At 39.9% G+C, this 25097-nt stretch overlaps 1 protein-coding gene across 1 annotated transcript; it reads right to left on the bottom strand.

Moving 5' to 3' along the window:
* Positions 1 to 338: 338 nt before the first annotated feature.
* LOC116236205 (vitellogenin-2) lies at positions 339 to 20575 on the bottom strand. Its single transcript, XM_090146434.1, has 35 exons — positions 20512 to 20575; positions 20376 to 20396; positions 20124 to 20275; positions 18567 to 18818; positions 17822 to 17980; positions 17568 to 17716; positions 17249 to 17399; positions 16982 to 17139; positions 16734 to 16899; positions 15852 to 15977; positions 15254 to 15472; positions 14469 to 14686; positions 14259 to 14356; positions 13565 to 13689; positions 13354 to 13455; positions 12607 to 12726; positions 12331 to 12520; positions 11475 to 11568; positions 11149 to 11334; positions 10528 to 10672; positions 10184 to 10406; positions 9918 to 10093; positions 9001 to 9570; positions 8450 to 8500; positions 8104 to 8196; positions 7440 to 7652; positions 7202 to 7344; positions 6688 to 6826; positions 6007 to 6142; positions 5386 to 5572; positions 4964 to 5055; positions 3783 to 3880; positions 2870 to 3029; positions 1370 to 1531; positions 339 to 660 (listed from the first exon to the last, which is right to left on the bottom strand). The coding sequence occupies exons 1-35, from the start codon at positions 20549 to 20551 to the stop codon at positions 542 to 544; spliced, it is 5433 nt and encodes a 1810-aa protein (XP_090002560.1). The 5' UTR covers positions 20552 to 20575; the 3' UTR covers positions 339 to 541.
* Positions 20576 to 25097: the final 4522 nt, after the last annotated feature.

Here is a 25097-nt window from a genome sequence, read left to right as displayed (position 1 = left end):
CGACAGCGCAGGCTCACCACACTATCACTGCAGAGCACCTCTTCGCATTGCTGCTGCATAGGGCATTGTCTCACCCAGAACCAACCAATTCCTACTGTGGTGCCCAGGATCTCCGCACCAGGGAAGGAAGCACAGGGAAACAAGCTGGAGCCTGGTAGGCAGCTTCTGCCACTCCACTCAACCCATATCGCAGGTGGGGCTTGCCACAGACCCTCACCTGATGACCACCTACACAGCAGGCTGCCACAGCCTCGACTGGGGTGAAGAGAAGCATTGCAGACATCCTCTTGCCACAGTCAGTGAAAGAAGGAAACCTTCACTGGTTTTTCCATGCATGTATTTATTATGAAATCAGATAGTTATAGGCAATTAGAATAGTTTCTACAATAATAAAGTTTAATATTTTAAATTACTTGGGAAAATTCCACACATCTTTAAACATTTAATTTAATGTTTCCATTGCTTCTTGAGATGAGTCTTCTTACACCACACAATAAAAACTAAAATGTTTCTGTATTCTCCAGTGCTGCAATGTACAGCTTCATGTACTGCATTCTTCATTCTCACATGAACATGCTGTGTGTGCATCAACAGTATCCTGCATGTCCTCTGACTTCTGGTCGAACTTCATCTGTTTGTCAGCCGTGCTCGTAGCTGAATCTGATGATTAACAAGAAATGGAAAGCAAGCAGCATGTTTTAGAAACAGTTTTGCAAGGTATAGCATTTACCATGCACTCATCATTAATTAAACCAGGCTTGGCTTCTCCTTGCTGTCATCCATATTTATACTCGGCTAAGTCAAGCTGAGACGTTCCAGGAAAGGCACTTACTTAATAAGTCATTTCTACATTGGAAACCAGTTCTTCCATGTAGAATTATATTAAAAATACATTTAGAAAAAGAAATTGTGGTCTTAAAGGAAAGCACACTTTGAAAACGCACACAAACATATAATCAATATAATCTATATCTATCTAATCTAATATCTTTGATACGCAATATCTCTACAATATGCTTGTAGAAGGGATATGTTCCGGTATCATCACACCTGTGGGCAGGAATCCTGTTCACACCTGCCCCTCTATGGCCTAAATCAGCTCAGGAAAACAGGATTATGCCCAAAGGCAGTGATAAATGAAAACAGACAGGATGAGGATCACTGTTTCAAGGTGTGGAACATGATCCTGAATCATCACACGCTGCAATACAGCTGAGTCACATGTTGACTGTGCTCTTACCCTCTCCTTACAATGTTAGATTCAAGGATCGTGAAGAGGAGATCAGTTTAGATTTTAAATGCCACTGCCATGAAAAGCAGTAAAATTACAACAATTACAATTACAAAATTACAATTTCTGTGGACATACCAGCTGGGAGGCAGTGGAAACCAACAGTGACTGGAGTTGTCTTGGTAGCAGAGCATCCCTTCATACAGCGCAGCACAGGCTCTGTAGAGTAGCACTTGGAATCAACACCCGCAAGCTGAACCGTCTTCTCAAGCTTCACGAATGAACGATGCAGTTTACAAGCTGTAAGAGAATCACTGATGGTAGTTTATGTTCTTAAGTGCAAAATCTTCAGATCTCCCCAGACTGACCCATCTGCCAATTTGCAAGCAAATTGCTTTTATAAAGACTGAATGTTGATCATAAGCAAAGCAGTACTGCATCACTGACTGATAAGCTTTTCAAATCAGCTAATTAGATTGGAGTTATTGAAAGTTAATTTCAACTGTAACTGGCTTAATTTCTAGATTAACATGTAAAAACAGTCTGGAATACATTCTAATAAACATTTTGCAAAGTAAACTGGCTCACTGAATAGCTGCCAAACCACATTCAAAGGCTTTGAGTATTCATCAGTAGAAAGAGGAGAGGGGTGTTTCCAAACAAGTAAAAACAATAACCAAAGAATTACACTATTACCACCGTCATTCAGACTCAAAACTGCTGCAGAGAGAGCAAAGATCACTGCTGCCAGCTGGTAATACTGGTCTCATTTTGGATTCCCAGGACAAGTTACAAGTGTGTGAGTGGCTAAATGAACCACATCTAAGCTTTATTCACAGCATGTCAGTCATTTTCACCATATGCTGAAGGGAAACACAGAGTGTAGCAAGCAGCAATAGCATGAATTTTGTTGTGTGCATGCCTGTGTACTGCACATACATCTAAAGCAAGTTTGATGCCAGGTATTCTTTATGAAGACACACAGAAGAATGACAGTTGATATACAGCTGGACATGTGAAAGTCATCTCCAGATAATAAGTAAGTCCTTCCCATCAGGTTCACAGAGCCAATGTGCTTGTTCTCCTCCCTCCTCCATTGGATGCTGTTGTACCATAACCTCAGCTGAGAGAATGGAGCACACTGTAAGATCCTAATCTACTGAAGCACTTAAAATATAGCCCTTTTATTTTTTCCTTCAACTACGTAATTAAGTCCCTGGAGCTACTTGTGTGCTCAAATGTTTGACAGGTTGCACTGGTTTGAAACTCAGGTGGTGAGCCATAGTAATTACTAATCCCCATCTGCTTTTTTGGTGGATCAAATGTTGGCTAGAAAGTGCTATTTGCTTACACCAGAAATTCCATGTGAATTTATTTTCTTACTTTTTTAATTTAACCTTCTTCTTCATAGTTTTCGCTTCTAAACCGTGGCTTCATTTCAGCTTGATTCATTTCAACCGATTAGGTTTTTTTTGGATTTGACTAACTTGTAATTTCTTATTCCTTTCTAAGCTGAAAAATATTGGTTATATTTAATGTAACTGAAGAGTGAGACCTTTATAAATGTTTTTCCCAATATATTTACAGATTTAAAATTTTTTAAATGATACTAAATTAAATTAATAATAGCTTTCATACCTCCTCTACAGGGCGCTTCTTCCAAGATCCAAGAATGACCAAAGCTCACAGCGCCTTTAGCTAGATATCCATTGGGCATCCAATACTCCTGTTCACATTCTGCATCATATTTTCCACAGATTCCACATGTTTTCCCTGCCATCCATAAAGCAACTTGAATCTTCAAGGAAAAGAAAAGTAAAAAACATTTCAAATTTAAAACAAACAAACATAACAACAATGTGGGACAGATTTTTGCTATGTATGTGCCTTTCAGTATCATAGCATATCATAGAATGGCTTGGATTGGAAGGGACCTCAAAGATCATCTAGTTCCAGCATGGCAACACACAAACATATAAATGCTTTTCTTCTTTGCTAAGAACTCACATGTACCTCACAGTCAGATAGCAAACTTCCATGATGCCTTTAGCTCTGTTGCAGCCTTTAAAATCTGCTGAGCCTGGCTAGCTTATTAAGTAATTATTAGTTTTGACTATTATTCTGAAGCTTCTGTATGATTGATGTTTTCTAGTAGGTGATAGATGCAGTATGATAATACTGGTTTTCTTACATTTCTGTTTCCTACTTTCCTAGCACAGCTTTTCAAACATGGACAGAAGTTGAAAACTCTTTTTTCTTCTTGCAGATACACTGCTGACTCAGACTATGTATGCTCACAGACCCATTTTCCAGCACACACTTGCTGCAAGAATAAATTAGTATTGGTGAAGAATTCTTGGATGTCCTATTAAGAAACACAGAGAAGAACTCTGCAGCACTGGCTGCATTATCTCCTTTTAAGTTTTTTTTTGGGGGGGTCAGGGCCTGGACGGATTTAGCTTTGCTGCTGCACAGTACTGCACTCACACATACAGATGTAAGGAGATCCTACAGAAATATGCCATCTAGATTTATGAAGAGGAAACTATACCGAGAATATTTGTCCATCGAAGTACAATTTATCAATACCAAAGGCTGGGGCAACAAGTACAAGCCCTTGGTTTTCATTGTGAATCCACAGAGAAGCACCTAGAGGAAGAACAGAATATAAATAATAATAATAATTTAAAAAAGAAAAAACACTTCAAACAGACCCAAACTGTCTCCTCTAATAGAGAAAAAAGTAGCTATCGTTTTAAAAAATGCTCTTTTGCCTCTTTTGCTTTGAATTCTTCACTAGTTCTCAAGAACTGTAAAAAAAAATAAAGAAGAGTGTACACATGGATAATAAGTGTTTGTAAAAAGTTGGAAAATAATTTTAATTATCACAGGTTTACTTATTTTTCTTGGGGTTATTAGCATATCATATTTATTCCTAGAAAGGCTTACAGAGCTGCTTATAATACCTGTGCTGTTGTGCAGCTATTTAAAACTCTGACTACACTGCATTGGAGTAAGAAAATACAAAAAAACAACACGATTGTCATTGGGGACATTTTTAGCACAATTACTGCTCACTAAGTACATAATAATTAGGGCAGAGCACTGCACTGGCAGATGCTAACGCAATTTCAGAAAGATTTATCCTGAATCCTGTACCACAGATACATAGTCAGAGAGCATCTGCATTGTGCATTGTCCCCAACTGTGCAGCGAAGAATGAAACAATGTCCTCCTGTGTCCTTTTACAGAAAAAATATCCCTGCTTGGAAATAAGAAAGCAGCCTGGTTTTCCTGTATATGCACAGTTCTCTGTATTTATTCCTGGCAGACTTCAGAATGCCAACCAGAGGTATACCTATGAAGCAAAATGAGAACATCTTGTATCTATGAGGGTGGTGAAGGTTTTATCAAGCAAGGTTTTATTCCATAACTGATACACTTCTCCAATTTGGAGCCCCGGTGGAAGCCACAGCAATATATGAAACAGTAGTTACGCTTTACTTTGCTTGGCCACCTCAAGTATTTCATGCTCCAATTGATCTTTGTAAACATTCACATGCAAGCGAGTAACATGCAAATTTTTAAGTAACAACCTGACAGCAAAGGGTATAAATAGTTATAGAACACAAACTTATGGAAGATCTTTGATACAATTCTTTTGTCTAGTCTTCCTCTCTTTCTCCTAACATACACATAAAAATGAAACCAAAGAAATGCTGCGCCACTTACCAGCAGATGTGAGGGAAATGTTGGCTGTGGGGCTCTCAGCCCCGTCCACCAGCAGTTTCACCTGTCCGTTCACAGGATGCATGTCAATTTCGCTGTTAAGAAGAAGAGAGTTCTTATCCTGTTTGTGTCACATTTATACACATACACTGACCTAGCAATTTTCTTGCTCACTAAATATCACCGGTCACAACATAAGCACATTCCAACTGTTTAAATTACATCGGGGCATTTCTGTCACCTGAAATGCAGGATAACAACATCATAGGCATCATGTTCAGTATGCATAGCAAGTAAATAAGGAAAATGCTGAAAAACCATGGGCTGCTGAACAAAGCTGAGCAAAGCTTAGATCCAAGCTTCTCTTCCACTCAATGTGGACAACGCAGTCCCTCATGCAATGGCAGTTGGCAGAAGTTACTTACTGACTGCCAATCTTGATGTTGATGGCTTTAAGGTTTGTAGCTTCTTCAGCACTTTTCATCATCACCAGGAACTTAAGCTCAGAGCTGCAATCCTGAGCCAAGATGTGATAGCAGCTTGCTGGCATCGAATAGTTGAACTTGACTTCATTAAAGGTTGTGATCTTGTTGTGCGAAACTGAGCAGCGAGCTGGTTAAATAAAATGCCAGTGAATATTTGCTTTTCTGTTAAGAAAAGCCATTAGAGGCCATGTTGTATTTTTAGCGCTATATTATTTTTTTTTTCTCTCTATGATATTTTTGTATAGACTATAGAGACTTTTTGCCACCAGCCACCCATAACTTCTAAAAAAATGCGTGAAAAACAGTCCTCTGCCTAACAAAATAATTGCCAGAAAGGTCATGTTACCACTTCAGATAATTGTCAGACTCGATTTCCCTGAAATGCTTTCTCTATATATACACAATATTCTCTCCTAGTTGAACCATCCTTGCACTATTGCATCCCATTTCCTAATAGACTGGAGACAAATAATCCCAGAAAAAAAACTAAAAATCAGAAGATGTTCAAATTAATTCCAGAAACTGAGGACATCCTGCTTCTGAACCTGATCCAACTCTGACCTTTCAAATTCTCGAGCACTGCAGAGGGGGCTTCAGCAAAGACATTCCAGATCGGAGGCTGCAGCTCTGAAGCTGGGATCCTTGGACCCACAGGGAGTGATAGAGGAAGCCTCATGGCTTCTTGATAGAGGGTCATCTGAAAAAGAATTTGGAAACACTGTAGAAGTGTAGTTGTACCAAGTATTCACAACAAAAAGCTGAGATAACTTTTTCTCCTATATGGAAATGAATTTCAGTCTCTTCTGCCTTGGTTGACAAAGAATTTATGTGAATTTATGAACTGTGTTCATCTGACTCACTGTGCATGAGATTTTTTTGCTTCTGTGTACAATTTTCTTTCATGGCATGGGTCATAATTCAGTTAGTATTTATGAGCGAATGTATTACTTCCTTTTCAAATGTGTTTATGTGAACACTTAGGGAGCTCCCACAGATGGAAATGCATGTCTTCATGAGTACCCACCACACTCTTTTTGCAAGAACAAAAACACTGTATGAATATTCTTTGATGAAATATAAAAAGATTGAAAACTCAAAAGAGCTGTTTTCATCATTTACACTGATGCTTACTTTACTTAGCTTTTCCTTCTAAGAATTGGCCCTGTATAATTGAACAACACCAACAATCTCACTTTTCTATGAGGAAAACATAGGAGAGCAATAACAGCGTTTCATATTTACATCAGGCAGCTTGACAACAATATCACATGTCCTTGGAGAAGTTAGAGCCACAACCATCCTGGCTTGTCGAGAAGGATTCCTGCCCATTCTCTCAGAGAATCCCAGCATAAATGCAGCCCCGGGGACAAGCTTGTAGAACCTTCAAAAAGGAAAGATCTGGTCAAACAGAGAGGCAAAAAAGGGCACTCATCCAAACCAGGCAGCCTCACATTCGTGCAGAAGTGGCATACAGGTTCTTCAGGATCACTGGCCACATTCCCATAACCACTCCCTGCTTTACTGATCAGTGTTCAGAGAAAGAACCTGCTGGTTTTCATTATAACCAGCGCAAGGAATTACTGTACACAGGATGGCGATATCTCCCATTTAGGTTTTGTGTCCAAAGGCAGTACTCAGACAGCTTACAGAATTCAAAAATAGCTGGTACTTTATTCCCTAGAACTTCATGGGTGGATACTGATTTTTCACATTTGACCAACATCATATACAAGTGCATTAAAGGTTAAAACCTCACCATTCAACCATTGATCTGACACTTGAAGGAACCTTGACCCACTCCAGCTTCACTTGTGCAGCAGGGTACCCAGCAAACCGTCCAGTTACCAGCTCAGTAGAAACCCTGTAGTCCCGGCAATTCCGGCCCCATTTCAGGTAAGCCTACAGTGGAGTGAAAAGCCGTCCGTTTTTAAAAACATGGAACATTATTTTATTGCTATGTATATGGTTGCATGTGACAATTTTTTGAGCCTTACCACTGCCTTGTGAGCATTGAGGACCGAAGCATCTGCACAGAGCTTCCAATTGCTTGAATCTGTGAGGTTTGTCACAAATACCTGCATCCGCGGCCTGACGGAGTCCATATCAGTGTATACAACAAGCTGGAGGCCTCCTGTCTTCTTATTGTTACTAACGCCACGGAGAAAAGCAGCTAACACTGGGGTTTTGATGTCACCCAGAAACTTAGGCTAAGAAGGGGGACAAAGTTTGCAAAGAACAACATTACAAAGGAGTTGCTATGGAGCATTTTAAATGCAAGATCTAGCAAATAAAAAAGGGAACTACAAATATATAGCAGTGTATGTACTGCACATATATCTACGTGTGCCTGTAAATTCTCATGCATATGCCTTAGCATGAATGTGCCCCTGCAAGCACAGAAGGATCTCATCACAATATTTGAGATAAGCCAGAATTTGTGCCATTTACTGAACTATACCATGCTCACCATGAAATGACTGAACCATGAAAGGCATGTAGGAGATCTACAGTTTGAATCTCACTCTTGACTGATATTCAGAACTTGACAATTTGGTGTTTCTCTGTTCCCATTGCCCTAGCTGCACAATTACTGCAAATGCACGGCCACTCTGCCACTCTCCCAAGATGTCAAAAGTCCCTAGAAATGATGCAACTAACCCAGGAAGCAGCACGGGATGTGTCATGGCTGGATCTGGTAGAGGAGGAGTATCTACTGGTAACTCTGTCACCTTGAAGTTTTCTTTTGGGGAACTGCAGGAAGAAAATACATCATGCTCATGAAAGTAATTTAAAATTACACATGAAGAAACTGCACTAGGCAGTGCTGCAGAATATCCTTTGTTATGGAGCTTATTACTGATATCAGTCTCGGAAGAACTATCACAGTTGATTTGGTGTTATCAGTACTGCAGTTTCCCTCAGCAAAGACAACACGTGGACTTCAAGGTTTTAATTTAGCTCGTAATAGATTCCAAACTCAATTAACTAAGAATGGAAAACTCACCTCTTGTCTGTGTGCTGATCTAAAGCGATACTGATAAATCTCATGACGCCCCTTTGAAAACAATAAGAAGGAGATGAAAAGCCTTGGAAGAAAAGAAATGCTGCAATTGTATTCAAATCTGAGCACTGGGAACTAAGTCAGAATGTTAGTAATTATCATTCATGCATAGCTCTGTACGCTTAGTTATAAGCACATAATGCAGTAGTCAAAATGGTTGAAATAGTTTATATAAAGCATTAATGTTCTTACTGCAAAATAAAGATATAAACAAGCAATTTGTACAGACAGAAAGCAATACACTGGTGAAACATGCTTCCCTACCTACAACAAAAGTCTCAGCAAACTTGCAGAAACTTTTGAGATGCTCTAACAGGGACAGCTGAGCTGTACCTTACTGACACTGCAACTGCGTTTGCAGAATAGATGTTAAAATTTTATGTTGCTAATATTTACAGTGTCAATTAAAAACTTGATACAAAGCCAGCTGCCATGAAGAATACAATTCACAAATGCTATCAGCATCATTCAATTTACTGACAAATATTAGTTACCCATATTTTGGAATGCATGCTGCTGCTGCTGCTGCTGCTGCTACTGCTGTCATCTTCCAGATGTCCTGAGTGATGCTCATGGCTGTGGTGACTCACTGACCTGCTGCTGCTGCTGCTGCTGCTGCTGCCATTTAGGCGCCCTGACTGATGGCTATGGCGACTCCTTGTTGTGCTGCTACTGCTACTGCTCTTACTATTGCTACCTTTGCTACTGCTGCTGCTGCTCTTGCTGCTGCTACTGCTGCTGCTGCCTCTGCTGCTGCTACTGCTGCTCTTGCTGTTACTGCTCTTGCTGCTACTACTGCTGCTGCTACTACTGCTGCTGCTACTACTGCTGCTGCTGCTTGCATCTTTGTTTCTAGCTTGCTTTACTTGATCATTCTCCTCTTCATCCATAGGCTTTTTACGATTAGGAGAGAAGGCAGAAGATGAGGAAGAAGAGGTGGCAGTTGAGGAAGCAGAAGATGAGCTGGAGGAAGTTTTTGCATTGGGCTCTGTCCCAAGCTCTGCTAGCATAGCGTTTCCTTTCTTAGATGGTTGATTTTTCGGGTGCCGTGTTTTGTTTACAACCTGCAAAACAAATCATAGGAAATTACGAGAGGGGAAACATCTGTTTCTGTATTTACAACGTGAAAAATCTGTGGGTGTCAGACAAGCTGCTCACCACAGCCTTTCCTGCCTCACCATGGAAGCTCACTCTTCCCCTCCAAGATCTGCCCCAGCGAGGAGGACCAGCCCCAACTGGATGCACCCCTCAGGTCAGTCTCTTCAGATGTGACATGGGCTCACAGCACTGGCACCTTTCAAAGCAACCCCATCCTGGCTTTCCCATGCCAGTTTTCCACCCTAGCCTTCAAATCCTTTACGGCTTTATTTACTGGAAAATATCCTCCCCTTGCAGGCTCCAAGTCTCTTACCTTGAACACATTTTCAATGCCTAGAATCCTCTTCAGTTTAGCTTGAATATCCTCATACGGAGATGATTCATCCTCTTCCTCAGACTCTGAGTTTACCTCATGAATTATTTCGGAAGCTGCTCTAGATCCTGCCTGAATCTCCAGCTGAATTTTGTCAATATCAGCATCGGTAGGAACTGCACACAAATTGCACAGATTAAAAAATTATACCGCTTAAAGGGGCACTAACAAACCTAAGAAGAAGAGGTTTGTGATCAGTATTGTACCTGGCATCAAAACTATTTTAGCTTCATGTTCTCCAATTAATCTGTGCAAATATGTATTCTTTATGAAACTGGCATCTCTTGACCTTCTGAAAAAGCAAAGCTGGCAACCAAGACGATGCATTTTGAGGCAAATATCTCGTTTGTGTGTTCTTTTTCCTGTGCTATGATGAAGATCTTCTTGAGAACCATGGGACTGTTTCCTTGGCATGCTGTCAGGCTCTTGCTGTAGTGGAGATGAGCATGTGAATGCCACTGAGAGCATATCTTAGGCAAGAGTAAAACTGCAGGTATAGATAGCACATAAAGGGTAAGGGTAGCTGTGCAAGCCAAAAAGAATAGGTTACCATTGTGAAATGTTCCCTGGAAGTCCTCTCTGATGTTTGGAAAGGTTCTTCCATAATTTTTAATGGAGCATCTCCCAGCAGAATTGAGGTCCTCTTTTCAGCACCTAGTTCTCCTATGTTCCTTGATACAGCAAAAGCCTTATGTCTGTGAAAACATACATAGAAAGTGGTAAACCCATGTATTTGGATTAAACAAATTATTGTCCTGTCTCTGTCAAGTATTATGACAGAAGTATGTTCCTTGAACATGGGAACTGTATATGCAACTGTTAGTATAAATATTGTTAAAGACAATTAAGAGGTCACGAGGAACATCACAGGCAGTTTTCAAAGTATGGGTAAATTTAAATAAATTTCCAAAAAGAGAGACATTTATTTGGAAATAAAAATATTTAAAAAAAAAAAGAATTAGTAAAATAATAAATAAATTAAAATAAAAATTAAGCCCCTAAATATTTGAGGCATCTTTTGACTTTCAACTCCTTTATTTCTCTTCTTTGCCCTTTATCCTGAAGATTATCTATCACATTGCTTGTCTAGAAACCTCCATAAAATGTCAGTGAATCATGAACTTCATAAGGTTTCAACAACAGAAATTATCCTGAAGTAATGCCATCGTACCTTCCAACCACTATCTCAGTATCCTCACGGCATGGGTTTGTTTCAATCTTAATGTTTTTCAATTTCACATCTATCTTGGCATCAAACTTCATTGGCATTCTTGTCTGGACCTCGCCTTGAATTTCAATAGCATGTTGAAAGTATTCTGTGTTGACACCCATCGTTGCAACTGTATGCACGTATAAACTGAAATAGAGCGATGTGGTTGTATGTAAGAAAGGTGTTCATTTTTACGTTGAGTTCTCTGTCATAAAAAAAAAAAAAAAAAAAAAAAAAAAGAAACAACAAACTTCCATCTACAATTAAGGCTAAGAAATCCGCCATACCTGGGGTTTAAGTCAGACCGAATCTGCATGGTGGATTCAAGCAACTGAGAAAGTCTAAAATCTCCAGTTAAAGGTGGAGTCATCTTTCCATCAACTGCAGAAGACAGAACAGCATTTTAAAATAGTAAAATTAAAAGAAAGGACTTGAATGTAAGCAAGATGCAGTTTTCAGGAAGAGGTAATATTTTCTCTTAATACAATGAAAATTGCTGAAAAACAGATCATGACTTTGAGATAAAAGGTCTTTTTCCAAATCTGAAAAAGAAAAAAATATACAGAAAACTTGTTCTGTGTTCAGATGCTTCGGCCTCCAACCGTTTCTGTGCTGCTGCCAGGCTTTGCACTGAGGACGCAGAACTGGGCACAGAACTTCTGGTGCAGCCTCAAACGTGCTAAGGAGAAAAAGCCTTTCGGACTTACTTTGGCAGCCAAGGATGCAGTTGGCGTCCATTACCACAAGGGCACGCTGCCGATTCACCGTCAGCTTGTCCAGCAGGCCTCCCAGGCACTTTTCTGCAAAGCTGCTGCTGCTACCTGGACAACAGCCAGTCTGCACACTCACGGGGGTTGCTCTGTCCCTTTGCCACGATTCAGCACGGTCCTGTCAGGCCATCCCTCCAACCTGTCGCTGTCCCCTGGAGCGGCAGCCTGACCTCCCAGCACAGTGACAGCTCTCACCGCTTTCATGTGTGCCCAGCTTCTTTTTTAATACCTTCACTACCTCTCTTCCTGTGTTTTAAGACACTACAAAATTCAGGTCTTTTTTTGTTTGTTTGTTTTCCTACATCTTTCCCCAGCCTCTCTAGCCTGTCCCTCCCACCTGCTAGCACAGCAGACCTCGTACTTCCCAACCCACCGCTGACTGCAGCTCGTGCCAGGGCGGTGGTGTAGGAGCTGTACTCCAGCGGCAGGCCGAGGCAGCTGGGAACCACGTATCGCAGCTCTCCCATCCACACTGGCTGTGTCCACTGCCCTGCGATGCCACTGCGGATCTGGCTGATGATTCTCTTCATTGCCGTGTTTCGATCAGCAGGTTCCATTACAGTCTGCCAGAGGACAGAGGTCCAAGAGGTGAGGAAATGAAAGGACAATGGTGTCAAGCCTTGCAAAGAGAAGTAGGGGGCCCTGGTACCTTCATGGCTTGTTGCAGGCCTTCCTTGTTGATGTTGACGAAGGCCACTTCTTGGCCAAATATTTTCAAGTAGGCTGATATCAAGGGGGTTTCTGTTGGTAGCTCTTTCCATCCCAGCAGCTAGGGAACAGATCAGGAAACAAGTGAAGTTCCTTAATGCAATGCTTTACAAATGGCAGTTTAGCAAGGCAATGACAACTATTACTGACCAATCCAGCCTTCTTTTGCCCTTCATATTTCCTTGGTGTTCTGTTAACAGTGTAGTGTTGGTATTTTAGACATCCTCCCTATCACTGTTCACTTATTTACAGTGAAATAACTTTAATACAGAGAAGGTACATTTGTACTGTTAAACCCAGTTTGAAAGCACTGCACCAAATCATCGTCTCTCTTGAAGATAAGGAGAACTTCTTATAAACTACACTGAGAAAATGGAGGGAGGAGAAAACCTGGCAGGCATGGGAGATATTTGTACTGTGACATCCACTTTCCCCTCATCTCACTGCTCCTTCTGCAGTCATACCTGAGGTGGGCAGGAAGTGGGGCTGCAGCGAGATTGCGAAAGCTATCACAGACATTACAAGAGGAATATCTCCTGCAGTCTCACTGCAGATTCCTCTTCTGCAGAGATACTCAAACTGACTGCTGGTTGGTAATATACCCTCTGAGATGAGCTTAACTTTCACAATAAGCCTCACTAAATATCCCCTCATATAACCCACACATTGTATTACTAAAAACACCTACAGCTTTTCCAAGCTCCTTTATCTTCTTGTATGTGGGAAATTCAGCAAATGGGATGTTTCTTTTCCTTATGACATCTGTGAGGCCTTCCACTCGGATGCCAACCTACAAAAACAGTGTGAGAAGGAATAGTCTGAAACATACTTACAGAGTGGAAACTTAGGAGTCAAATTTTAATATGAAAATTGTTCTATTTGCTTTATTACTAATTTACCTCTATCAGGTCAGCCACTGAACCTGCAGAATTTGCCATCAATTTGGAAATTATTGCTGATGGGAACATAGTTCCTGGGCTGTTCATAACAAAGATTTCTCCAGCAGCACCAACTCTGTAGTTATCTGGGGTGGAAGCAAACAAAAGACCATTTTTCTAACCATTCTACTCATCATTCAAGACTGTATTTCTGCAGCATTTTCAGTTACTGGCTCTAAGATACATCATTACATAAGTTTTAATTGTTCAGGCTCAAATTAATAACTACTTATTCCTGTTCTTTTAAATATGTAACTGCCACACTTAGTTCAATTTCTTATCCAACTGCAGAATCTTTTACAGAATGACAGGAGGCTGGAGCAGCAGGGAAATGAAACCAGAAAATAATAGAACAAGAGAGACCATTGAACTGACCTGAAGTATGCTAAATACGTATTTCTGTAGCAAAGGGAGAAAGCTTCTACTATAGTTGTAAGAAAAAATAGATTAATTTTTCAATAAGAAATAAACTAAACATTTCAGAAACCAATCTTAGCAAGTATCATACAGAATCTCTTTTTGCAGAGAGCAGCAGTTCTAAAGGGAGAAACTTTTCTACATACAAACCACACGGGTGCTGACAATTTGCATTTGTCCAAAGGACTTGGTAACCCTTAAGAAGGGATTTCTAAAGTTGCTGAAATGCTTTACTCACCAAAGTAAGTTCCTGCTTGAACGACCTTGCTGTACTCATAGTTCAGTGCGTCCAGTCTGGGGCCTAGCAGCTTAAGGGCAATGTTGCAAGCTGAAGATCTAAACAAAGAAAGGTAATATATCCAGAAAGAAGCTACACTCCATGAGAATAAGAAAATGAGTTTGTTGGCATATGCAGAAAATAGCACACTTTATCCTTGTCTCTACTTACATGTTGTACATAAATGGCAATCTGCTCTTTGACAAAGACTTCATGTGGGAATATACAAAACTCGCCACTTGCAAATTTCTTTCCTTCATTGCCACATTAGCTATTGTTGTGATCAAAGCAAGGGCAGGCCTTGTCTCAAAGATAACAACACAAGCCATCATTCGCACCTCGGGGGGAAGTGATTGGTCTGCAAGGATCTGGATGAGATAGCCCTGCACCTGGAGGGAGGAAACACGTTGTTGGGAATTACCAAAGACAGTGTGACTGAGGTCTGTATCATATAACACCTCTAGCTATCTACACCATCTGAAAGGCCAAAGCCTTGCCTACACTCGCCATGCAAGTAATCCCAGTGGTCAATGGAAGGTCAGTGGTGACTCGCTTAACTTCAGAGAAAGGTCTAAAAGAAACAGCCCTGTGGCAGTATTTTGCTTGAGAAGTCAACAGAAGGTCTCTTTCTCCTCCTGACTCTTGAGGAAGATTAAATTATCCACTTCTAGGTGGCTAAATTTCAACCTTATATAACAAACATCAGACTTAATTAGTTTTATCGGTTGACTTCAGAAACAGTGTTCATGTCCTTCTGGAAGCTTCCTACTGAACAATATTTATTATACATTACCAGAAAACATTAGCTGAAATATAAGCTTGTGTTCTGTTGTACTTAAAAATAAGCAAACATAATGAAACCGCAGATTTGATCTTATTGAATTAATTACCCTCAGAGTATACATTTTCCTTCTTCAGTTCCTTAAGTAAAGAAATCCCTGACAGATGCTACTCACTGTTTTGGGATCCTTCCAAGCTATCTTTCTCAAGGCCATGATGGCATCTATCTGAATGTGGATTGGGATATCAGAAGCACTGGATGAAGATATTGGAAGTAACTTCATGATACGCTTTAAGCTGGCTGGTTCTCCCATGTTGCCAATGCACTTCAGAGCTAATTTCATTTTGTCTTCACGGCCCCTGCTGATTGCTTCATCTGCCAGGTCATGGATGGGCTATGGACAACAAAGCACAGTTCAACCTTTTCCACCTAATGTATATATATACACGTTGTCCATAGTGTTCCTCAGTAAAAAGCCTATCACAGTAAAGTAAACAGTTCTAATAAAAATACCCAGTGGTGACTGTAGGTGGGGGGGGGAGGACGGGGGGAAAGGAAAAAAAAAGATGCAAAAGCTGTGTTTTCAGTGATGAAATTATTGTCTAATTTAGTAAAATGATTTATTGCCTTTGTTCTAAAGGAAGCCAATGAAATGTGTGTTTGTCTAATTAATTGATAGTTAATCAAAAATGTCCAGTTGACATTTTCATGCCAAATCCAAAAAGAGTTAAGCCAAAGTAGTGTACATTAACAAGCTATTGGAAGCAGTCTACCTGAAGAGCTTCTTTAGGACATGCTGAGGTCTGAGAACAGTATCTGTTGACTACAGAACTATATCCCAAGCAGGCCACTTGCTGAAGCATAGGATTTTTCTGAATTCGAGAGCTGCTCATTAAATCCTGTGGGGAGAAAAAAAGAAAAGGAAAATAAATAAATAAAATTAAAATGAGCATTTAAGACAATGCTTGGCATAGCTTTCAGAGAAGGAAAATCATCACAGCTTATCTAGTGGGATAATTTCAGAATGATTATTGTTCGCATCAAAACAAATTAAATCAGCCTGTAGACATTTCATTAACAAGCTTCACTTAGGACCTTAGTTCCACACTGTTTTCAACATAAATAAGCACAAATATTAGTTCATGGAGAGCCATTTGATATTCCTCAGCTGAGCATCACACATAGTGAAGATCATGGGAGAACATCAATCAATAAATAGAATGTCTTTAGAACGGTGTGTGTCTCAATTACATTAACAAAGCACTGTCAGTTAATGTATTTTGCTTCCTATTTATGAAGAGGAATACTGACTAGAGATGGGAAAAAATCCTGTTCAGTATAAATGATTATGCTATTCTATTCAGCATGCAAACAAAGATTTGCCTGTAGAAGGCAAGGCACATTAGTCCAGCATACTAAAATGGTACTATTTCTCAGAAGCTGTTAAGAAGGGCTCTTCTATCACTATAGCAAAATGAAGACGCATTATCTTCTTATATATGTTAAAATAAGAAAAAAAATCATGGATCAGCATTTGTGCAAAATTGCTATACATGAAGGGAGAACCCACTCTAGTGAACTTTACAATCAAAGGTTGCCATGAATTAACATTCTTTTCGTTATCAAATTGAAAAGATTCATGCAGATCTACTCACTGCTGCTAATGGAAGTGTGTGTTCATCAGCTTTCATCAAATGGAGAGTCAAAGAAACAGTTAGAAGGGTCTGAATGTAGTTGAGGTCATCATTGCGAATTCTGGTCTTGAGGAATTTCAGTGCTTCTGTGGTGCCACTCACAGAAACTGCGCTCAGGAGCCATCGCCTGCAAGCATGTTAGAAAAAGAAGTCTAGCTCTCAGGTCTCCAGAAATGAAAAATTTCTTAGCAGGTCACACAGTGAAATACCTGTAACGAGGTTTATCTGAAACTTGTCTCCAGACAGACTCAAGAGTGTCAACACTTGCTATCCGGCAAAGCTGGCCCAGCTCTAAGAATCTGTATGCAACATCGTCATGGAAATCTTGTTGGTTATTCAGGACTATGTGCTGCAGTGTTTCTACTATCTGTACAACACAAGACACGTGTAAAAATCCCCTGATATTTCTGATCATATTTCTGGTCGCTCTTAATTTTCAATTAGGAGAGTGATTCAAAGACCTAAAAATTCCATACCCGCTGCTCAGGGTTTTTTGTCTTGATCAGCTGAAGTGGCATCTGTGGCAGTACAGCTGGGAAGTGGTAGCGTAGGCTGCCATAGCTCTGCATGGGGATGTCTGGGGCACTGCCCCGCTCGCTTCTCACCTCCAGCAAGGTGAGCTGCTGTCTGTCAAGGGACAGAGAAGAATAAAAAGGTGTCGTAAAGTATGTGTACTTACAGCTTTACCCAACTGCTGCTGGGCTTATTTCTCTTCTCATTTCAACTGGCAGTGAAAGGGACCATCAGAACTTGCAATTATTCGCACTTAGAGAAGCAGCCTTGCACCCCACTTACCTTGCTTCCATGACAGCCACCCCAGTGGGCTCACTGAATGGGGACATCTGATACACCTGCTGCGACACAACCTCTGTGATTAGCGTGCTGCTGTCTGACTGCTTCAGCTTGTAGGAGAAAGCAGCAGTCCCTTTGGTGAGCCTTTCTTTCTAGAGAAGCACAGAGAGACCACAGAGTGAATGGGGCAGATGGCTCATGTTACTCATCTTTTCCATCTGCTTGGTGTGAGGAAGGTTTTCCCATGTCTCACATACCATGTCCACGGGGCAGGGATAGATGTAAGCCATCCCAACACTTTTTTGCACCTTTTCCTGGCAATTATTCAAGTCCACGGTTTTGGTAACAGATACTCGGCTATTCTTCCTGTCTTCCTGAATGACATACCTTGTGTGGCAAACACCTCCAATTCCAGCCTGGAAGGATCAGGAGAGGGAGACAGACCTGTGAATTGTATCAGGACTTCCCTGCAGGAGAGCAATCTTTGAAGTATCAGTAGGAGGGTAAGGATATACTGAGCCATGTATTGGGTGAAGACAAATTGGATAAGGATTCACTGAACTATGTTTTGAAAGCTGTTACCCATTGCTCACAATTAATCCTACTGAACTAAAAAACAGACACAAACACATGAAATAGACATATTTTAAGTTCAGTCAAGGAACTCAGAAAAAGTAATCAACTAATTAATACAAAAAATGAACAAATAAAACTGATCATGTTCCTGCAGCAGAAAAGCTATATAACAAACACATACAGCTAATGGTTCTTTTTTGATGAAGGCATTGCATTTTAAACAAAGCAATTTAAGAAACATCTTTAAAGAATTCCAGTAAAACTAATTCCTTCATATGTTCACACGTATTTTCTATGTGAATGAAAAACAACAGTTTTTCAAGATGTATGCTTAAAAGGAGATTCAAATAAAGAGAAACACAAACGAAGAGCACCTAACCAGAACGCATCCTTCCAGCAAAGTTGTTTTAGAAATTGAACACAAACCTCTTGTAATTCATAGACGTTCTGTGATTTTTTAATAGTTATCTGCAACATGTTCAATATTCCTCTCACTATGTTAACGCACAGATCTGGGCAGTCTTCTGGGGCATAAATGCTTCCAATCCGTCCACTGCTGTATTCAAATTTGAAGGGCCGGGTGAAACACGATGAGACCGCTTGGGTGATTTTGGAAGATCGAGTGAATGGATCCCTGGGCCAGACCCCATTGTATTCCTCCACTTGAGGAGAACGGACCTGAGAGGAAATTAAAAATAGATATTGACGTGAATAAAATTACTCTGGTACTAAAAGTGTGAACAGATTAGAAGAAATTGACCTAATCACTAGTTATCTACTCCTTCCTTCCAAATTTAGGCTTAGATATCCGTGTAGGTGTTGATTCTTTGATTCGTCTATCTGTTGCTTACTTTGTAAAATCAGTACGAGTCCTGGGGCTCAATATTGCTCTTTTGTGGTAGAGAAGCAGTTAACACATCCTTGTTAACTCTTGGGAAGATTGTGAACAGTTTAGTCACATTAACTACATAGGGGAAAAATATCATTCAGAAAGTAATAAAATAACATTTCAAATAAATCAAATGAAATTCCCTCCATTTTACTTCAGCCTTAAACTACAATAGCTGTGCCAGGATCTGCTTTAGACTAAATTTAACATTTAAAAAGTAGAATTATTCTAATTCTAATCCCCCTCCCCAAAATATTCTTAGAATGTTTCATTTTAATTCTTGTCCTCTCAAAATGTTTATTGCTTTGGCTAAACAAGTTACCATATTTGATCCATAGTTGTGAGTTGATTAAATCAACACTTCTTCATTTGTTTACTGTTTCCTTCTATGTACAGAAACACAATGGAAATCAGAAGCAATTTTACTGACTTTGTTGAAGTTACTGCAAGTTGAGTTGTGTATCACAGAGCACAGTCTGGGGCACTCAACACAACAATTTCAAGATGAAGACAACAGTGAGAAGTACAATCCCTAACTCACAATTTTAATATCTTACCATCATTAACAACAGAAATTCTACAGCTCTTCTAAAACCCCTGAGAGACGTCCTTTTGGATGCCTTCCACATTTTTTCCCAAGTGTGTAGACACAATCTATGCTTATTAATTAGCTGCATAACTTTACATCTGTGTAGTTGCATTTTACATACCCAAGTCCTTTCTCCCCACAGGACTTGGAAAAATTTGTTGAAAATTGAATAAAATCTTAAAATCAGAGGAAGCTTAAGCACCTTAAGTTAGAAATGAACATTTTGTAACAGAATCCCTGGTACTGACACCTCTACTTTGCATACAAATTCTTGAGAAGTCCCTGCTACAATTTTCACAACAAGCACATGTAAGCAATTGGATGGTAAATCGCTCCTCAATTCTGAAACTTCAGTTTGCAAACCATTCCCTGAAACCTATAGCACTAAGTTACCAATTCTGTTCCCATAGGCGTTCTTAGAACACAGGTGAGCAAAACACAAGTAAATGAACGTGACTTAAATTCAGTATTGGTTGGTATGTTTGGAACAAGATGTGGTCAGTACCTTGAGGAGGTAAGCATTCTCTGATAGCCCATTGATCTCTAGTTTGCAGCTCAAGCGCACACCGGCTTTGCCCAAACCTCTTTCTTGAAGCCCATTCAACATAAAACCTTCATAGCTGTACACGTAACTCCTTCTGTTACTGAATTCCGGGTCTGTGGGGAATAACAGCCATTTACACAAAATCTGTAAGCATATCCTAATGAATAGTCCTCATAACAAAGTCACCAAGTTTATAGGTAGAAATGTACTTACCGATGTCGAACTTCTGGCTGCCTACAAAAAGAGATAGAAAAACCACATGAGTTATATCCGGTCTAAACCTAATTGTTGTCAGTGAACTCAAGGAAATTCCAGGGAAGAGGAATGCAGAAGGGACGCATAAGCTTACCCACAAGGGTGAGCACTAGTGCTAGTATGATCCCCCTCATAGTGAAGGTGAATAGGGCTCTGCCAGGCACAGCGAGACTTTTATGGAAGAATGTTCAGGAACACGTGGCTGTTTTCTGCTGAATTCTCAAGTTTTTTATCAGTTTATGTAAACACTTCTCTTTTTGCAATCATAACTTCTCTTCACAGGGAGTAAAGAAAATTAAGTATTACCTTGGCATCTCTGATAAAAAACCTTTTGTCTGATTGAGCAGAAGTTTCAGTGTTTCACAGTAAAACACTTTTACTTTGGCATTTACAATAAATTTAAAATAGATGTGTTACTTGCTTTCCTAGATTGGGTCATGGCTGGCTGCTGGTACATGGTACTACCACAGATGAGATTTGTTTTGCCCAGGTTATGTTGACCTGGCACCTGACCCAGGTTGTTATCTAGCTGATAATAACCCAATTAGCAGTCAGTGTCATCTACACTGACTGTGCTCTCCCTCTGCTCTCAGCTTTGGTTTACAGCCATTTCTGTAGGCCAGCGACTAAGCTAGATAAGCCTTTGCTATTTATGTATTCATACAGGCACCCACGCACATGATTTAACAGGTTACTGAGAAACAATATATGGAATCTATGTATTTATTGAAATCACAGGATCAATGTGTCCTTTTCAGCTCCGGTCATGCTGACCAGGAATATTTTTTAAATGAACCAAGGTTTCATAATCATTCTGTAAATATTTTATCTTCCAAAGTAAATGGCAGCAAAATGTGAACAATTAAAATCTGCAGGGATTCTCAGCAGCAAGGCAAGAGGGATAGAAGTGCAGGTCAGCTAGAACTTTCGCATTCACCACAGAACCAAGTACAAAATGCAGCCAAGTACCTGAATTGATGCAGGTTTGCAGCCAACTTCCTCACTAACGGTGATTTGTATTGATAACACAAGAACGCATTCACAGAATTGTCTGTTCAGTTCACAAAATCACCCTGTGCAGCGCGGGGCTCTGGGCAGCCTGGTCTAGTATTAAATGGGGCGGTTAGCGGCCCTGCCTGGGGCAGGGGGGTTGAAGAGTCATGATCCTTGAGATCCTTACCAACCCAGACGATTCTGTGATTCTGTTTTAGAAGTGTCAGGAGTGTGAAAGCAGCTCATCAGCTACTACCCTCAGAAATGGGAGATAAACAAAGGATTAACTAAGAGAATGAATGAGTTCTCGTCAACCCTACAAAAAAGTTAGTCCTCCAAAGCAAGCTGGGTGGCAGTTGGATCAACAAGAACAAGCGCACTGGTCTTCTGCACTGGAGGATGTCTTTAGAGGTGCAGCTTCTGGCAATACAATAAATTGTGATCTTCAAATCACACAAAAACATTCAGTTATATTCTAGTTCAAAATCTATGTCATACTCGTTCTTTGGTTACTTTATTTCTGTTCCCACAATAGGACTTACCACAAGAGAGTATATTGTGGCAAAGTGTTTTTATGACAACAACACAGTACAATTTCTATTTCAGTAGTTGCTAGTAAGTGCTCCCATTTCTGAGGGTAGTCCCATAGGTGTTGACTTTTTCAACTGGATTTCATCTGGACTTCAATTCCACTTGGAATTCTCCTACCTCTGTTTTGGGAACTGCTACAGAATTCACCTCAGGGAATGTGTTGTTTCAGGGATTTGCAATCAATCAATTTATGCTCAAGCAGACAAGTGTAATTTGTGCCTCAGTTGATATGCTGTTGATAACAGTGCATGGCCAGCCCTTCTCTGTATTTGTAACTGATTTTATTTTATATAGTTGACCCTTTCTATATAACACAGTTATATGTTACGTGTTGTATTAAGTTGTAAGCCTTGCACAAATAAAAGAAAACCAAAGCTACTAACAAAAACTTGAATAAAGGAATATAAGTACAATGCCAATGTGAAAAGTAAAACACAGCGTACACCATGGACTGATGCTTTAACTAAACTGCAGCTTTGATAGGAACAATGAACACGTGATCAGACATATTGCAACAGATAATAAATAAACTCAAAAAATTTGAATGCTTCTTTCAAGGACCAGTTTTTGGACCCACTACACCTTCCTTTCATTCTTTGTCACCTAATTCTCTCCCAGATTACATTGGTGGGAGTGATGGTAAAGAAGCAAGCATGTCTCCACTCACAAAAGCTTCATGGTAACTCCAAATTTAAAAAAAAAAAAAGAAATGCACACAAGTAGCAGAATTCAATGCACACAGCATTCTCCTTGTCCTGGAATCCCAGAAATATTTTCCATTCAAAAATAACCTGTTTACATTGGGATTATTTTAAGATTTATTAAGTAGTTTCCTTGGCCCAGTTGAAGTATATATACAATAACCTCTGAGAAGAGCAAGAATATGGTCTGAGTTTTTTCCATACACGTAGGAATGTATTTGTCCTGCTGCATCTACATAGAGCAAATCTGCAGCAGCTACTAGAAGCAGTACTTCAAACGTGGAAGGGGGCTATTCTGTAGGGGGAAAAAAATCATAAGCAAAGCTTTCATTACTTAAGTTTTTTTGCCATGCAGTCTGCAAAAGCTATTTTGTATCATTCTCAGAGAAAGAAAATAAATAAAAGGTAAACTAAAGTAAAGGTAAACAAAGGTAAACTAAACCTGAAAAATAATTTCTCCTACCCAATTAAGCTTGAATTTATGGTAGAAACACACTCCCATTATGCAGACTGAAAGAAGCCCAGATAAATATAACATGCTTTGTGTGCTGTTAACAACTTTGTAAAATAAAACAGATAAGAGAAATTGTCTTTTCAATACCACACACAGGTGTACTGTACATGTCATCTTCACTAGCACTCCCTCTTAAATAGGCCACTTGCCCTGTTATCTCAGATAGACACCTCTGTGTACTGACACACCTGTACAGCATTCATGGGAGCACTCTCCCCCCTCTGCTCCTCAACAGTCTCTGATTAAGTAGGCTCCAGAAGTTCTAATGCTTCACCATGGTGGAATCAATGCCACCATAATACCGTCCAGGTTATCTGCAACACTCACACCATTATCAGCAGCAGCAGCACATTTAGAAGTTTCCTCATCACTGCACAGAGTAATCCAGCATTGCCAAAGGAGGCAATTATCTCCTTCACAGAGAAGGAACTGACCCTGTACCCAGGCCCATGAGGCTAGCTCAGGACTCAACTGCATACATATTTCTAGCACAGTTGATTCTTCCATACAAACATTCAATTAAATTTCCACTTCTACGATATGGGTCACAGAGAGTTTAAAAAAAAAAAAGTTAGTACAACATAATTAGGTTACTAATCATTCAATAGACACAACAGATTAAATAAGTTAATATATTATTTTGCTCTTCAAAAGTACTATTATCTTAAAAGTGATCATTGAGGAAAAATTGCTTTGTAAAATAGTCCAAGTACGCAGCAAGAACACGTTTAAGTGCCCCCAGAAAACATTAGAGAACAATAACTTCAGGACAGCAGCAGCCCCTAGTGGCATCCTCAACTCACAGTGGCATGTGTCAACTACAGATTTACAAATCTTGAGTAAACTAGTTTCAAAACAAGAATCTTGCAAGTAAATTACTGTTCTCCCACTTCAAATCACAGAAAATCCTGAGTTGGAAGAGATCCACAGGGATTGAGCCCATCTCCTGGCTCCTCACAGGATTACCAAAACTCGAACTATTGTCTGAGAGCACTGTCCAAATACTACTTGAACTCCAGCAGCTGATGTTATGACAAGTACCCTGGGAGCCTGTTCCAGCACCCAACTTACTTTCTCGTGAGGCACTTTCTCCTAATACTCAGCCTGTACCTGCCTTTACACAACTTCATGCTGTTATCAATATGTATATTAAATTTTTCAGCTTTATGTCTTTGAGTATAATTTTAGATACAGGTTTTTACTCTTTCATGACTAATATTTATGCAAGTTCTGTCCAGTATTGTGAGGAAGGCATAAGCTCAGCAGAACTTACGAGTAACGATCACTTATTTAATGAGAGGGAACTGGAGAAATACCTTTTAAAATAGTCTTTTTAAAAATAAATACAATGAGATGATATTTGTACTGTTTTCCCTATTTGGTTGCCTATGCAGAAAAAAATGCTAACCAACAAGATCAGTATATACAGTTCTGCTTCTTTACGGATGCAGAATGGTTCTTGCACAGCAAGTATTCCCTATAGTTTGCACTGACTACTACTTCAAATCAAGCAGTAGCTCAACATGCTGAACTAATAAGCAAAAACTCCAAGACTTCCTACCATAGTTCCTTGGAGTATTCCAGTTTCCCTTTCTTGTTATTCTACTGCTATTTTTTCAAGTATCCCAGTCACTCTATTACACCCAGTTGTAGATTAAGAGCAGAGCAGCAACACAACATCAGTGAAATATTCTAGGTTTCAGAGTTAATTTCCTTCCACTGACCTGAAGAAGTGCAGAAGTTTCTTAGGCACATTCCAAAAGCTTAATTTGACTAGGGCCAGAGCCATACTCACACATTAACAAATGCTTGAGCATCCAAAACAGAAGAGATGGACATATAATGGACAAGGAAAAGTACATGCATTGACTCGGAAAGGAG

Source organism: Phasianus colchicus, chromosome 9 (genome assembly GCF_987193195.1).
Source record: "Phasianus colchicus chromosome 9, bPhaCol1.hap1.1, whole genome shotgun sequence".
In the NCBI taxonomy this organism is placed as follows: domain Eukaryota; kingdom Metazoa; phylum Chordata; class Aves; order Galliformes; family Phasianidae; genus Phasianus; species Phasianus colchicus.
This window is presented reverse-complemented; position numbering and strand designations above follow the sequence as displayed.